The following is a 15468-nucleotide window of genomic DNA, read 5'->3' as shown; positions in this document are numbered from 1 at the left end:
ATTGAATAATTGATATATTCAATTCAAATACATTATTTAAACAATGAATCTAAAAATCAAAGTTTGCTTATAAAAAAATAGAGGGAATATATCAAAAATTGAAATTGAAATTGTTAACTTTTAAAAAATAATAGCTTTTTTTAAAAATATTTAAAAAGAAAATTCTTAGAATACTCCCTCCCGTCTCAAATATAAAGCAATAACAAAAAAAATTGAAATTGTCTTAAATGTAAGCAGAAGTCATCTATAATTATTATATTCAATGTCATTATTTTAAATATAACACTATTTTTTTCACATTTCTATGTTATTAACTATTTTTAAGACAAAAAATAATATAAAATTAAAAATAGTGTAAGACTTAAATGTATTAATTTTTTTTTAAGAGTAAATTTTTTTTATAAAGTTGTTTTTATATACATATGGAGTACTAATTAAAAAAACTCTAATTAGAATATCCATATCTATCAAACCAAGAATAATGGGTCCCAAGCAGAATAATGAGAGCTTTTATTTCAGTCAATTATTCATCTCATTTGTTGTGACATTTTAAACGCGTGTCAGGTGATAAGTTAACGAAACACAATGTAGTGGGACATAGTGATTGTGAAGTATTCTGACAATAGAGTTGCAAGTTACTGAAAATTTTAAAAACTAAGCAATCAAAAATGAAAAAACTTCAAAACAATTTTAAAATTACATCAAATATAGTAGGATACATGTCAAGGCCTCCGAGCTAGAATTTATCTTATCGCAGTTAAAACATAGAAAGAGCAGGAAAATACTAGTATTACAAATCAACAGCAAAGTCCTTAATCATCTCAAGCTTATTCGCAGGACTATTGTACCATTACAGTCATTTCTCACACTAACACCACAAATACTTTATTTAATGAACAAAATATACAATGAAACTAAGTAGTAAGTATAGGTGGCAGGTAATCAACCTTTCCACCAAGAACACGAGCCTTGGTGTCGGGGAAGAATTCAAATCCTGGTAGCTCTGTCACATTTCCTTCGTTTGAAACCCCAATGGGATAACGAAGAAGATGACCAGGGAGGTCTTGCTCTAGGGACTCGCTGGAATAGATATCCCAATACTTGTCAGCAATTTGGTTCACCTTCCTAATGCATTCTCCACTTTCTGGGTGAAGGAAGGATTCTTCCAGCATGCCAAGGTGCTCATACCACAACGACATGCGGAAACCATGAATCTGACCCCTTGCAGGCTGCCTGTTAGCTAAATGATAGGGCTGATAAGCTCCCATTGCTATTTCAGAGTCTCTAGCACCATCCATTGATCTTTGGTTGATGTTGGCAGATCCAATAATTATGTATTCATCATCAACTGCAAAAAAAATGATTCTACCATACTATGAATTTCTATCAACAAAGAATGTTTTCTTGGTGAAGTAAAAGGGATATTGTAATACTTATCAATGCAAGACTCGAAAAACTTATCATGAAAAAAATAGTATGAGCGAGTGAGGTTTGGGTAATACTCATGCGATTGCATGTCTCCATCATTTTGAAAATGAGACGGACTAAATACGAAAGGAGACCCGCGTGAATTTTACCAAACCATAAAAAGAGTATTGGAAAGGAAGTGTTTGAAAGAATGTTTTACTTACCTATCATCATCTTGGCATGAACATAAATCATGAAACGCCTGGCCTCTTGGGCTCGGATATAATCTGTATCAGGTTCTGGTCTTTCGGTAGGCTCATACTCTCCTTGTTTTTTCACCTCTCGATTGCCTAGGCAGAAGAATGTCAAATAGTTCCGAGGATCATCTTCAATTCCCTGGGCATTGAGTGCTTGAATAATATCTTTGTACATCATATCCAGTGTTCTCCTCTGCCAGTCTAATATTGCCTGAACTGACGCACTTTCTGGGACACCTTCAGGCCACATGGGAACCACAATATACACAGTGAACTTTTCCCCAGCTTCAATCTTGCTAACAATCTTAAGTGAAAGCTCTTTTGGGATCAGATGCAAAGCACCAATGTCTTCAGGCTTAATCCCATCAGCACTCCACCCATAACAGCTTCCAAGGAAATATTGATTTTCAATGTAGATGAAATTTTTGGCACGTCGAATAGCATTGATATAAGCATCTTGAATACTACGATCTATTATGTTATCCTTCCCACTAACAAGCCCGGCTTTAGCAGCATCTTCAGGAGTCTCTGGGAACCCGAAAGCTGCACCACCATCAATAGATCTAAATAACTGAACATTCCATGTCTCTTGATCATCAGGGAAAGTTACCGGGGACGGGGTGATAACGACGTCTTCAAGCTCTCTCAGAGGAACAAGCAAGTCCTTTCCACCTTGCTTCCTCCATCTTTGCTCAAAGTTAAACAAAACATCCCAAGCAATGGGACCTTCAAGCCTTGAGTGGATATCATGCCAAGGCTCCCTAGGACCACCTTTTTGTATTGAAGCACCAGGAAAGTTAGGCTGATGAAAATCATCATGATGTGCTGTATCCAAGGTTCTGAAAAGTGAATGAAACTGAGTATCATATCTTCCATCACAGAGATCAATGCCTCCAACAAAACTCACAATTCTCCGCTTATCTAACCCTGCTTGACTTGGCAACTCACTGTCCACCACCACAATTTTCTGATGATGAGTAAACATGGTACCAATTGATATATTTTGGACAATGCTTCCACCATCATCCGGATTGCGAGGGCATAAAACACAGTGCACTTCAGAGCCATGAAAATATTCCGCAGTTTCTTGATCATGAGTAGCCATCAACCCATCTTTTTTCAACAAACCAACCGATGTTCTATCATCCCAAACAAGCATCAACACCCTAACACCTTCTTGTGCTTTTTTCTTGAGAAGCTCGCCAAGCATTATGTCTCCTCCCGGCTTTTGTCTTCTTGAATCCCTTACCAAGGAAATCTCAGTATAAACAGACCACCCTGTAATGTATATCATGTGTCTTGCTTTTGTGATTGCATCGAAAATATCCTCCCAGCATCTCTGAGGCTTGTAAGTCTGGCCTCCTGCGAGTTGTATATTCGGGACAAAATTATCCGGGACATGAGAATCCTGGTATAGAGAAACCTTACATCCTTGTCTCTGTGTAAAGAAAGTATAAGGAACTCCAGGAAATTTAGGACTTCTAATGCCTCGAGCCCAGTTTAGGTCTTTTGAAACATCGAAAAACTGCAACTTCACACGGATCTTTGAATTTCCATGAATTGGATTTTTATGCACATCCAATATTTCAACCCATCTATCAATTTCCTCACCACTCAACACTTCCTCAACAGGCACATATGCTCTTCCAATTAAGGTTGCCCCAATAGGATTGTCATCTTTCACAGTGAATATGATATTTGTTGCCAAATGGGCACAGTAAATGTGAAAAGACTCATACCATTTAGGATTAGTATGCTCCTTTTCTAATTTCCTGGTCCTTCCCACTCGTGCTTTCTCCAAATCAATGGTCGCATAAAGTTTGGTAGTCCCTTTCCCAAATCCAACCGTCTCCTCGAAGTTTTGTTTAATCTAAAAAATAATAAGCGAATATAATTAACACAAGAATCAACCATCAAGGTGAACGTTATCAATTAAATTTCACAGTATACAAAACCCTGTCGCACATACACTTCAGATCAAAGGCGTGTTTGGTATCCGACATGTTAGTGTCTGATTCATATAATCACGTTTAAGTTATTCATTTCTTAAAATTATTTGTGTTGAAGTTGTGATTCATAAGAAGCATAGTATTGGCTTGGTTAACTTTTGTCTTATCCATGGACCAAACCCAACCACTTTCCCCTTTTTTTCATTATGATAATCAAATTTTTCTTCTTTTTCACGAAACAAATAAACCAATCCATGAAATAAATAAATAAAAATTCATTATCCTTCCAACTAACCCATCCTTAACCACCACTCAAATTTTATCACTTCAAGTCTTTCTGATAAAGGCGTGAGAAAAATCAACAATCTACAAGTCAATAACCACAAAAAATTCGATCTTCTAGTTTGAAATTCATCAAAAGCTAAATCAGTGGAAAAACTCCAATACAAATTTCAATTAACAATAATCTAACGAAATTTCAGAATCTAGAACAGAAGATTGAACAGTTGAATAATCGATTATGAAATATGAATCACAATCACTGAGATTAACAACAAGCTAGATTAATAATAACTACAACAGAAAAACTAACCGTTTAACTAACAAATACCAGAAATCTAACAACTAAGCTAATTAAGTGAAAATCAGTTAGCAAGTAGTTGAAAAAATTGAAAACCTAAAGAAAAAAAAAAAGAGATCGAGAAAGAAGAAAATCAGCACCTTGCTGAGAATGTTACTACCACCAACGTTCTTGAGTTTATCGACTTCATAGATTGTAGCATGCAGAGTTCCGTGTAGCAGAATTTGCGCCATGAATTAGCTACAAAGTAGAATCATAGTTAGTTAGATCACACAGATAGATCGTTAGAATTGAAAATGGATCTAAATTAAAGAAGAAAGATGAAAGAGATTGACCTGTGTAAAGTTTCAGAGTTCAGTTCAGAGATGAAAATGAAAGTGAATGAATGAAAAATGAATAGGTACTAGATATGATAGTAGTACTGAACTACTGATTGTTGAAAAATAATTATTTATTTTATAACTAAATTATTTAATAAAAATATTATTTATTTATTATAATTATATTATATTAATGAGAGTTTTTGGTTAGTATATCAATTTTTGTCAATAAGAGGTGGCATTCCATTAATGCTTATATAAATTCATTGATTAATCAACGCGGCACTTATGACATTTGGCCCTATGGAAGCAAAGTGGGGTCTACAATTATCTTGATAATCAAATGTGCCGACAAACTAGAGTGGATGAATTAACTTTAAAATACTTTGGATATTTTTTTCAAAAGTGTGATGTGGAGAAATGATGAATGAAATTTTGTAATGGAAAACGTGTGCCGTCAGATATCTCGAAGAACACGTTTGCAGGAATGTTGAAAGTTGAAACACTTGGTCAGGATGTTGTTGTGGATATTGAAATATGAAATAAATTTGGCTAGTCGTTCAGTGAAGCAGTTTGAGGAGAAAATGTAGGATTTTTTTTATTATTTTATTTTTATTTTAAGTGTGTTAAGACTAAATCTTGCGTCAATTAGTAGTGGATGATACAAATATTTTTGCTTTGTTTAAATCACCACTTAGTTATCACTCGTGCTACCAAGTTCTTCTCTTTCTCTCTTTTTTAATAATAAAAATAGTTTTATTGCATAGAAGTGGTGAAGTACTATCACACAATGTAAATTTTTTTTACACAATCATGCATCTCAATAAATCATACTATTATTTTAAAATTACTCAGATGACATAGCAAAATGATATATTCTGATTGGATGACAGTGTAAAATTTTATTATACCGTCAGTGTATGTCCATTAAACTCGGAAATAAATTCCTTATCCAATAAATAAAATATAATCCAACATTTCTCTTTAAGATAGTTTTGCTAGTCGGTCCTAAGTTCGGATAAAATAAGAGAATTATGTTAGACAGTCAACAATCAATGTAAATTTTTGTGTAATCTCTATGACGTGAATCATCTATAAAACAATGTGAATGTTAGGTCGTTTGTCTGGAAGCAACACATCGCATGGCTCGAGTAGAATGTCTACATTTTCGTGAACGAGTGTAGTTAATGAACTTAGTTCATGAGAGTACGCTTACTAGAAAGTCTAAGGAAATAATTGACACTATGGTTAGGAGGAAGGTCAATTTTATGTGTCTACAAGAAACTAAGTGGACAAGTGAAAAAGCTAAAGAATTAGATAACTCGAGACTTAAGTTTTGGTACACAAGAAAAGTCAAATTGAAAAATAGGATGGGGATTATTGTGGACAAGGAGTGGTAGAAGGATATTGTGGATTGACAAGCCGCAAGTGTACAATGATGTCGAAGTAGTAAAAAGGTTAGCGAACCACAAAGACCAACTATTCTAATACTAAATTCTAATCCATCGTTGTGTAGCTAAAGTGATCAAAACTTGATTTGAGTTTGAAATAGATAAAATTCTAATGAATAAAATTTATAATAAAAAGTAAGACCTAGTGTAACAACCTAATTTCCTCGCGCGTAATATAACGAAATAAAAAAATCACATATTTCACATCAGGATGTCACGCATCTTAAATCACTACCTGATCTCTAACACATAATTTAAAATAAAACATTCAATATCTGTCATCGCATGCTCACTTTCACTTAAGGTATCATCGCAGCGGAATTTAGTAAATAAGTATGCTTCAATCATATAAGTCTCATAAAAAAACTTTATTAAAACTAAACAAAATATGTTGAAAGTCTCCACAAAACAACATAAGAATCACAACGGCAAGAGTATGACATCCGACTCTCTAATTACCATAAATAGAAATAAAAAATATCATTCATCCCGTCCAGTGTTACAGATCATAGCAATGTAATTCTAAGAGCACAAACAAAAGAAAAGAGAAGAACAACCTCAACGCCATTCTCCGGCTCTAAGCAGTTACTCATCTACATGTTTGTCTGTACTCCAAAGAGGAGCACATACCACAACAACAACAACAAAGGGGCGGGAATTTACATCAATAAATTAAATAGTATAAACTGCAAGGTAGAACATATACAACTACACATATTTCACAAAAATCACACAATCACATTCTCACACCCAACTCAACATAATACACAATACAATCACCTATCAACAAGTATGAACGTTAATCATGACAACATCAACACATCATATATTCTCATCCAAACAACACATCACCCAATAATCATCCGCAAATGCGACACTAATGCAAACGTAGTCAACAGCAGACTCAACTATGCAACTCAATGCATATGCATGTGGTACCAAGTCAACAAATGGTTCCTCATTTGAACCGTGTCGCACGCTCGCGAAAAATGAACAGAGTCGCCACCAATATATTTATCCCAAAAGGGAAAGGAATACCAGGAAACCTAACAAAGGAAGGAACAAGGTCTTGCGACCAGAGAATCAAGGTACAGAAGTCGGTTACGCGAGGGGAAGGTATTAGCACCCCTCGCGCCCATCGTACTCGATGGTATCCACCTATGTTTGTTTCTATCTAAAGGGTGTGTACTATGTCTATCTATATGCGAATGAATGCAAAAGAAATACGGGGAAAAGAAGGAAATATTTACAAATGTGCTCGTTCAAGCCCCGCGACTTGATGCCTACGTATCCCTTTCAGGAATCAGAGCGCCGTAGTTCGACTCCATAGTTTTTGTTTGTTTTTGTGTTTTTTAGTTGGGCGGAGTTAACGCTCGCGCTCTTGCATAAGGGATCGCCTAGGATGCAATAGAGCGGAGATAACAATGCCCTTAAGAAAAGAGAGAAGAGAGAGTTTGAGTGTTTCGAGGAAATCCCTTAAGCAAGGGAAACTCGAGTTACTCTTTGGTTTGTGTTTTTTAGAAGTTGGGAACTTACGCCTGAATGGGACCCTTAAGCAAGGGAGATCCAAGCACTCGAACATTCCCTTAAGCAAGGGATGTTTCAAGGTTCCATTCCCTTTTTAAGAATTTTCACTTTGATTATTAGTGTTTTAAGTATTTTCTTTGTATTTTTTATGGGGAATTTATTTTGATATTTTTAGATGTTTTATGGTTGCAAAAGAAAAAGAAACTAGCCTAAGTGTGAAGGGAATTTCTACCTAATGTTATCATGGTTTCTACCTAAAGTTAGGAATAAAGGAACATGAAAATTAAAGCGCTAAGTAGAATATTGAAAATAACATGAAAAAGAACAAGTCAAAATATGGCACAAAAGTGAATTAAAAGTACTATTATTTTTGTGTCGATTTTATGGGAGAAATTGAATTACAAATCAAGTAAAAGACTAAAACAAAATAGCCTAAAACTACTATTTTTTATGTACATTTTTATGACAAAATTGGTATTCTAATCAAACACAAGAATTAAAAGTCTAAACTAATATTTTGTGATCATTTTTTTTTAGTCAAAAATTAGTGTTAAGGTCTAAAAGTACAAGGAAGAAAATTAGCATTTTATTATTAAAATGTAAAGAAAATCTAAATTCTAAAATGAAAAAGAGTGTGAATTTAGGGGGTGCATGTTGAAATTATGGGTGCAGTAAGCATATATGCGCAGGGCCCAGACTGAATTAGGCCCACCAGAGTTTGTTTTATTGTTACAGTATGCCAAAAACGCGGTATGGGCCACCTGGGGTGTGAGTAGCAATTCGATGTACTGAAGGCCCAAGGGTGTAATCCAGATTTTTGAACCGATTCATTATTTTTCAGATTTCATTAATCAAAGTAAAAATAAAAAACAATTAATTGATAACATAGAAAAAAAGAAATTGGGAATTAGGGTTATGTTGTGTGACTCTTCGGCTTATCTCATACTCACTCTCGTTCCTTCTCTCTCGTTCTTCTCTACTTTTCCGGTGACCGCCTCCGCCGTCTCTCATCCTTAAAACGGCTTAAAGCGATATTCCCCAAAATCAAATCCACTCATATCCTCCCCCTGAACCTAAATCTCCCCTCAATTTCTCCTAAAGGGCGCGCAAACAGCCGGATCGAAGGATCTAAGCGCTTAACCCTAACTCTCTCTAATCGTCAAATTAGGGGGTGGTAGTCCAACCATAGCCTTAAGGCTCCATCTCAGTATACAAACACAATCAAGGACGGCGTAAGATCGGTGAATACAAGGCGGGAAAGAGGTGTTCGGAGACTTACCTACCGGAGCAGTTCCGGCGACTCTTCAAACCGAAGGCGTCCTTAGAACACCAAAGGTGCGTCTTCGTGAGATTCAGGTAATGATTATCATCCAAGAACTTCGTCTCTCATTCTCTTCTTTCTACGGATCCTTCTTTCTTCTTCACCTTCTTCTGCTCTTTCTTGTTTTTCCTTCTGCGTGCAATTTCTGTACGATACGTATTGCTGAGTTGTTCTTGCGAGTAAGATTGAATTGCAGAGAGATGATGATTGAAGGTGTGATGGAGTTTTAGCTCGGTTGAAGGAGTTTCAGAGGTTGAAACTCTAACAACACCGATGATTCAGAGCTTTTGTGTGGGGTGAGGATAATGAAGATTGAGAGAATTGGAGAGTAGAGTTGAAGATGCTGAAGCTTGTGGAGAAGAAGATGGTGTGCGATGATGAATGGTGATGAAGTGGTGAAGGGAGGAGATGGCGTGTGGAGAAGAAGAGAGTGGAGGAGATTGAAGGTGGGAGAGAGGGTTGAAAGATGGAGAAGATGAAGTGTGATGGAGGTAACAATGGTTGAAGTTTGAATTATGGAGGGAATGGAGATTATATAGGGTGTAGGCTCGGGTGAGTTAGGTTTGGAGTGAGGTTCGGTTTCAGTTAGATAGGTTTGGAGATTGCTGACTAGGATTGAAGGTTGTTATAGGGAGGTTTGGGTTCAGTTAGTATAGACTCACTGAGTTAACTGACAAACTCAGTTAGTTATGGTGAGTTGAATTAGTTACTAGGTTAGTTATTATCTGGTTTTTCTGTTATGAGTTTGTTAGTTCTGTTATGGTTTTGAAACTATTAAGAAATTCGGTTAGGGGCTAATTGGTGGGTTAATGGGAGAGTGCTGAAACTGTTATGGAGTTTAGAGTTTGGAAAGTTAGAAAATGAGATTTTCTGTTAGGTTGGTTATTTTGTTTTCTGAATGCAGGGCACGGTTCGGATTTGGTTGGAAGTAGTAGTCGAATGTTGAGTGCTGCAGGGTATAACTGAAAAAGGGATTGCCGAGGAGGTTGGAGTGGCAAGAGCGGCGAATTGAAACGGTTTGGCTTGGGGATACATGTCTCTGAGTTTTTGTTATAGTTAGTAAGGTTAGGATGAAAATAGTGTAGGATTATTAGTAGTTGAATGGGGCTGCGGTAGGTTTTCGAATTGGTTCTGTGTTGAAGCCGGTGTGTTAGCACTGTGGGCCTAATTTTTGTGTTAGCTGGTTTTCATGTGTGCAATATATGTGTATGCTACTGTTGTGACTGGGTTTTGGTTTATGTTAGTATCCGTTTCGAACTATGCAGCAAGTTGGACTTGAAGTTTAGAAATTCTGTTTGTGGTTAGGAAAAGGTATAAGTTTCTGTTATGTAGAATTAGTAGTAGTTATCTCCAAAAAGTCAGTTATGGTTTCATATGGTATTTGTAGTGATGTGAACTGGTGTCATTTTTCTTGGATGTTTGGTTTTCCAATACTCTGAATGATGCTATCGTCTTCCTGTCATGCCGAGTTTGTAACTTTGAAGATTAGCATGTAATTCTGACATAGCTGTTCTTATTGAATTTTATGCAGGGCTGGACTTTCCTCTTTTCTTTGTGGCTGAATGTGTGCAGGTTTTGAGTTGCGGTTCAGTCCATTTTCTTCCGGCGCCGACTCAGCTTATTTGTATGGCACAGGGGCTGGTTCTTTGTTAATGAGTGTAGCCCGGTTTCAGTCTTGACGAAGTAATGTGGCTGCTGAATTATGCGTGTGAAAAGCTGATTGTTCTCATCGAAATTCCTGGACAATTTGGTGAAGGTTTTAGGACGAGTTTGTGATTTTGTGTTGTAATTTTGTAATGGAGTTTGAATGATAAATGATGTAATTGTATATGGATTTTGTGATTGTAATAAAGTCGACTTTCTTCTTTTCCTTTTTGTAATTCTTTTTGTAATGTACTCGTGATTCGTTGTGGATTGTACTGAATGGAAAATTGTATGGAGGACAACCCTTGACTGTATGTTTGGGATGGATCATTGGTGGGTCATGTTGCATTGTTATGGATTTTATTCTAGCAGACTTGCAGAACCATATGCAGACTTGAAGATTGTTGGTATAGGAAGAATATGGCCTAAAGTCAAAGTCCCTTGTCAATGGTCAACAGTTGACAAAAAGTCAACTGTTGCTCTTTTGTGTATTTTGGTGTATTTTTGTGTGAATGAATTTTGAATAATGTGATTCTTCTTCGGACATTTAAATCTTTGTAATGAATTTTTTTGTTGATGTAATGATAGGCTTGGATGATAATGAATGATATTTAGACCTTAATAAATGCTCACAGTCCATGAACTTTGCATCTTGTTAAACCAGGTTTGGATCACATTCTTCCAACACTTAAACCAAAGTCACGTTGCTTCCAGTATTCAAGCCTCATATCTCTTTGCAATCCTTCTTCCAACTTGTTCAATTTGTAATACAAACCAGCAAACGAAGACTTTATGCTACATCCCCCGATCCAACCATAATCTGCGTGATAACTCGGGCCTCGAGTATTTGGGATTTATAATCAAATGAATGACCACAACCTGATCCCACGGCCTCGAAGAAATCCTCATATGAAAGATCTTGATCTCACTTGGATGAAAAATAGCCCTTGTAGCTTGATGAGAAAGAAGTCCACAATGCACATCGCGACACCTAGTCTTCACACTCTAATACTCAAAGAAGAACCATAGGAATCGAGCTTTAGTGAAGTAACAACCCTAACTTCCAAGCCTTGATCCCAAAGCCAAGTTATTGATTAATTAATGCATGAGTTATGTTAATGACCTAATGGGAGGTATGTACATGAGACTATGAAATGCATGAGCCTAAGCCAAATAAAATTGAAGGGTAGGACAAATTTGGGGTATGACAGCTGCCCCTATTTAATCGTCTTAAACCTGAAGGTGAGATTGGCGTTAGCCTTTCGAACATTCGAGGTGGAAGAAGATTAAATATCAAGACCTGAAATTTGTCCTGAAAAGATGGTGTAGGTGTTATCCTTATTTTTTCTTTTTTGTTTTGATATCTGCTGGGGAAAGAGATTTTTGTTTTTCTGATGGAAATATTTGCAGTGAGTAATGGTTGAACGGTGATAGCTTGTAACGTGGTAACGGTGCCAATACAGGGTTTTCAAAGAAAATGTTTCATGAAACAATGACTGAAAGGAAATAGATCTTGTGCGATCCACGACTCAACATCGACTCGACAACCAAAGAGGAAAGAAAAGATCTCGTGCGACCTACGACTCAACATCGGGAGAAGACCTCGTACGATCTTCAAAACTGAAAGGAAAAAAGATCTCGTGCGACCTACGACTCAACATCGGGAGAAGACCTCGTACGATCTTCAAAACTGAAAGGAAATAAGATCTCGTGCGACCTATGACTCAACATCGGGAGAAGACCTCGTACGATCTTCAAAACTAAAAGGAAAAGGTCTCGTGCGACCTATGTATCAATATCGGGAGAAGACCTCGTACGATCCTCAAGACAGAATAGACCTCGTACGATCTAAGACTCAACATCGGGAGAAGACCTCGTACGATCTTCAGGACAACATAGACCTCGTACGATCTAAGACTCAACATCGGGAGAAGACCTCGTACGATCTTCAGGACAGAATAGACCTCGTACGATCTAAGACTCAACATCGGGAGAAGACCTCGTACGATCTTCAAAACTGAAAGGAAAAGGTCTCGTGCGACCTATGACTCAATATCGGGAGAAGACCTCGTACGATCCTCAGGACAGAATAGACCTCGTACGATCTAAGACTCAACATCGGGAGAAGACCTCGTACGATCTTCAGGACAGAATAGACCTCGTACGATCTAAGACTCAACATCGGGGTTCGGTTTTGAAATGGTTTGCCAAGTTGAAAATTGGGCTTTGAAAAAGGTTTGCCAGGTTAGGAACTGGGCTTTAAAAGGGTTTGCCAGGTTAGGAACTGGGCTTTGACAACACGGTGGTTGGACTTGAAAAGTTTTCCCGTACGGGGGAAGGGATCACGGAGACTAGTGACGACTAGACTCGATCAAAAGACGTAATCACGAAGATATTGATGCTTGCGAAGCATAAGAATTACATTAATCCCTCAGGCCAAAGGCGGGGTGTAACTCTTCGAGAGTGGCAATCGTTCGAATTGCCACACACCAAGTATGGTTTATTCAAACGCTTGGAAAATGAGATGGGTTGAATGCCCACCCTCATTCGCACTCTAGTTTGCACGCAGCTCACGGGAAATAACCACGACAAGACTAGTGACGACTAGACTTGACAAGAAGATAGACGATAGTAACCATTGGAGATTACGGAGATATGGATGCTTGCGAAGCATAAGAATTACATTAATCCCTCAGGCCAAAGGCGGGGTGTAACTCTTCAAGAGCGGCAATCGTTCGAATTGCCACACACCAAGTATGGTTATTCAAACGATTGAAAAATGAGATGGGTTGAATGCCCACCCTCATTCACGCTCTATTCTGCACGCAGCACGCGGGAAATAACCTCGGAGACAACGATTCTGACGAAGAAGGACATTGCATCCGATTCACACTAGAGAGAAAGACGAGACTTCTTTTGGAGATTTAGGACACCAGGTATCGGCACCGTGGCATAAGGAGATTTGTAATGGAGTAGCAGATATCAATCGGAGTTTGTAAGGACAATATTTTATGTGGGGAAGTATCGTCGTCTTGATTGAGTGTTGATTTGTATTATCTGGCTTATGCTTTGTATGCATGTTTGGAATTTTTGTATGGCGTAATGCTCCATTTTGATGGATATGCTACGCTTTTGAGGATGCAATGTTATATGCAGTGAACACTATATGCAGGGTGCCAAATAAAGGCATTAGTGAGGTAAACACCAGGGAGAATCCCCTTAGTGTTAAGGACCATGTGGAGGTGCCAATAGATATTGGACTTTGATTTGTAAGACGCACCTTCTTTGACTTGAAGAATAACTCCTGACTTCTCACCATGTGCCACTGCTCGGAGGATTTTCAACTTGAGGAGATTCCCTCAATTCACCATGTTGGGGATCATCCGAATAAGGGCACCAGGTTGGAGAAATGGAACAACTCTCAGGAGAAATAAACTCCTGTGCTTGGGGAGAGACCAAACTTCTAGGAGAAATAAACTCCTATGGTCATGGAGCGACAAAAACTCAGAATTGTGCCCCAAGCTTCGTGACTTATGGAGGAATTTGCCCCAAAGGATCCTTGGAAAGATTTGTCGAATCTCGACGTAACTGCCCCAGATTGGTTGAACTCATGAGAGATTCCTCGACATGATTACCCCAGATTGATCAAATCCTGAAGAGATTTATCGACATGATTGCCCCAGATATGCTGAATTTGAGAGGTCAAACCTCGACTTAATTGCCCCTGATTAGGTACATCTTACTAGAATCCTCAAGCTTTCCTTGTTTTGAAGTCAAACGGACATGGAAACAACTTTACCACGCTCAACGGAGTCTTCAAACTCTTCCCCTCAGGGTAATCAAAGGAAGCATTAACTGTTCATGCCCAACGGAGTTTTTAGAGAACCTGCCCCTTGATGGTCAACATTTGAGATGATTAGCTTTTACTCCTCGGAGTTCTCAAGTCTCTTGTACTTTGACATGATCAAGTTACTCACTGATTCTCATCATGGTAACTTCCTTGACGTTAAGCACATATTTGTATGTAAAAGAATGTTAATTTTAAGAATGATGATTCTAATGCAAAGCCTATGTTAGTCTTGAAGTTTGAAAACTTTTTATGAAATGAGGTTGCGACCTCTTGTGACCGAATCACTAGTTGACACAACCTCGATTTTTGTGTATGGAAAATAAAGCAAACGTACGATACCAACATGGATATGAGTCTCGCTTCATTGGGAGTCAGTTAAACGCTATCTCTTTGGGGTGCGCTTTCAAGATAAACCCTACTTCAATTAGGACTTTTAAGGGTTGTAACTTGGCCGGGTTCACGGTTTAAAGAAACAAAGGATATTTAGGCTCAAAATTATTTGTACCCACCCCCTTCGTGATGTTCTCCAGTCCTATGTTCAATTTAGCTTGATACGAGTGTTCATCCCTCACAAGGAATTTTGAAATGGTTGAGGAATCAATGAGCTTCTTTGGACATGGCAGTCACCTTATCTTTCATTTTTGGTGTCTGATCACACGACTTTGTTCTTTTGATGTTTTTCGCTTCTTTGCTTTTCTCTTTTTTGTTTCCCTAACTTTTGCCTGGACAAATTCTTTTGTAAATTTTTGAAGTCCAGCGGGATGCCCAAACTTTTGCCTAAGTCACTTATTTTCGTGTTGTTGACTTAGCGGGCTCTCTTTTTTCTTTTGTTTTTTTTTGTTTTTGTTTTTTTTTTTTTGAACAAGTCGTGTGATGTTGCGTTGCTTTTGATTTGTTTGAAAGATTGTGGCTGCCTCGTTCCTTTGATTTGATGAAGGATTACCATGGTGGTATCGTCATCTCTTGATCTCTTGATGAAATAAGGATAATCATTGCGGTTTTGACATTCCTCAACCTTTGGAAGGATAACCATTGTTGTATCCTTAGATGCATACCTTTTTGGTGAGTTTTCAACACTCAATCAAGTTAAATGAACACTACCCTGCCCCAAGGTTAAAATAAGGGTCTTTATGATTAAAAAAAGAAACTCCTACTTCAAGGA

At 37.6% G+C, this 15468-nt stretch overlaps 1 protein-coding gene across 1 annotated transcript; it reads right to left on the bottom strand.

The window, feature by feature from the left end:
* Nucleotides 1–669: 669 nt before the first annotated feature.
* On the bottom strand, nucleotides 670–4675 carry LOC131654048 (phospholipase D alpha 1-like). The gene is made up of 4 exons (XM_058924453.1): nucleotides 4529–4675; nucleotides 4334–4433; nucleotides 1632–3534; nucleotides 670–1348 (listed from the first exon to the last, which is right to left on the bottom strand). Exons 2-4 carry the CDS (start codon nucleotides 4424–4426, stop codon nucleotides 915–917), a joined length of 2430 nt encoding a protein of 809 aa, XP_058780436.1. The 5' UTR covers nucleotides 4427–4433; nucleotides 4529–4675; the 3' UTR covers nucleotides 670–914.
* Between the last annotated feature and the right edge of the window lie 10793 nt (nucleotides 4676–15468).

Source organism: Vicia villosa, linkage group LG2 (assembly GCF_029867415.1).
Source record: "Vicia villosa cultivar HV-30 ecotype Madison, WI linkage group LG2, Vvil1.0, whole genome shotgun sequence".
NCBI lineage: Eukaryota > Viridiplantae > Streptophyta > Magnoliopsida > Fabales > Fabaceae > Vicia > Vicia villosa.
The sequence above is the reverse complement of the archived record's forward strand: the minus strand, read 5'-3'. Positions and strand labels throughout refer to the sequence as shown.

Coding starts and splice junctions, on each gene's coding strand:
- LOC131654048 (XM_058924453.1), bottom strand. CDS start 4,426: ATGGCGCAAATTCTGCTACACGGAACTCTGCATGCTACAATCTATGAA. Junction 3,535..4,333: donor GTAGTAACATTCTCAGCAAG/GTGCTGATTTTC, acceptor ATTATTTTTTAG/ATTAAACAAAACTTCGAGGA. Junction 1,349..1,631: donor TCATGCCAAGATGATGATAG/GTAAGTAAAACA, acceptor TTTTTTTTGCAG/TTGATGATGAATACATAATT.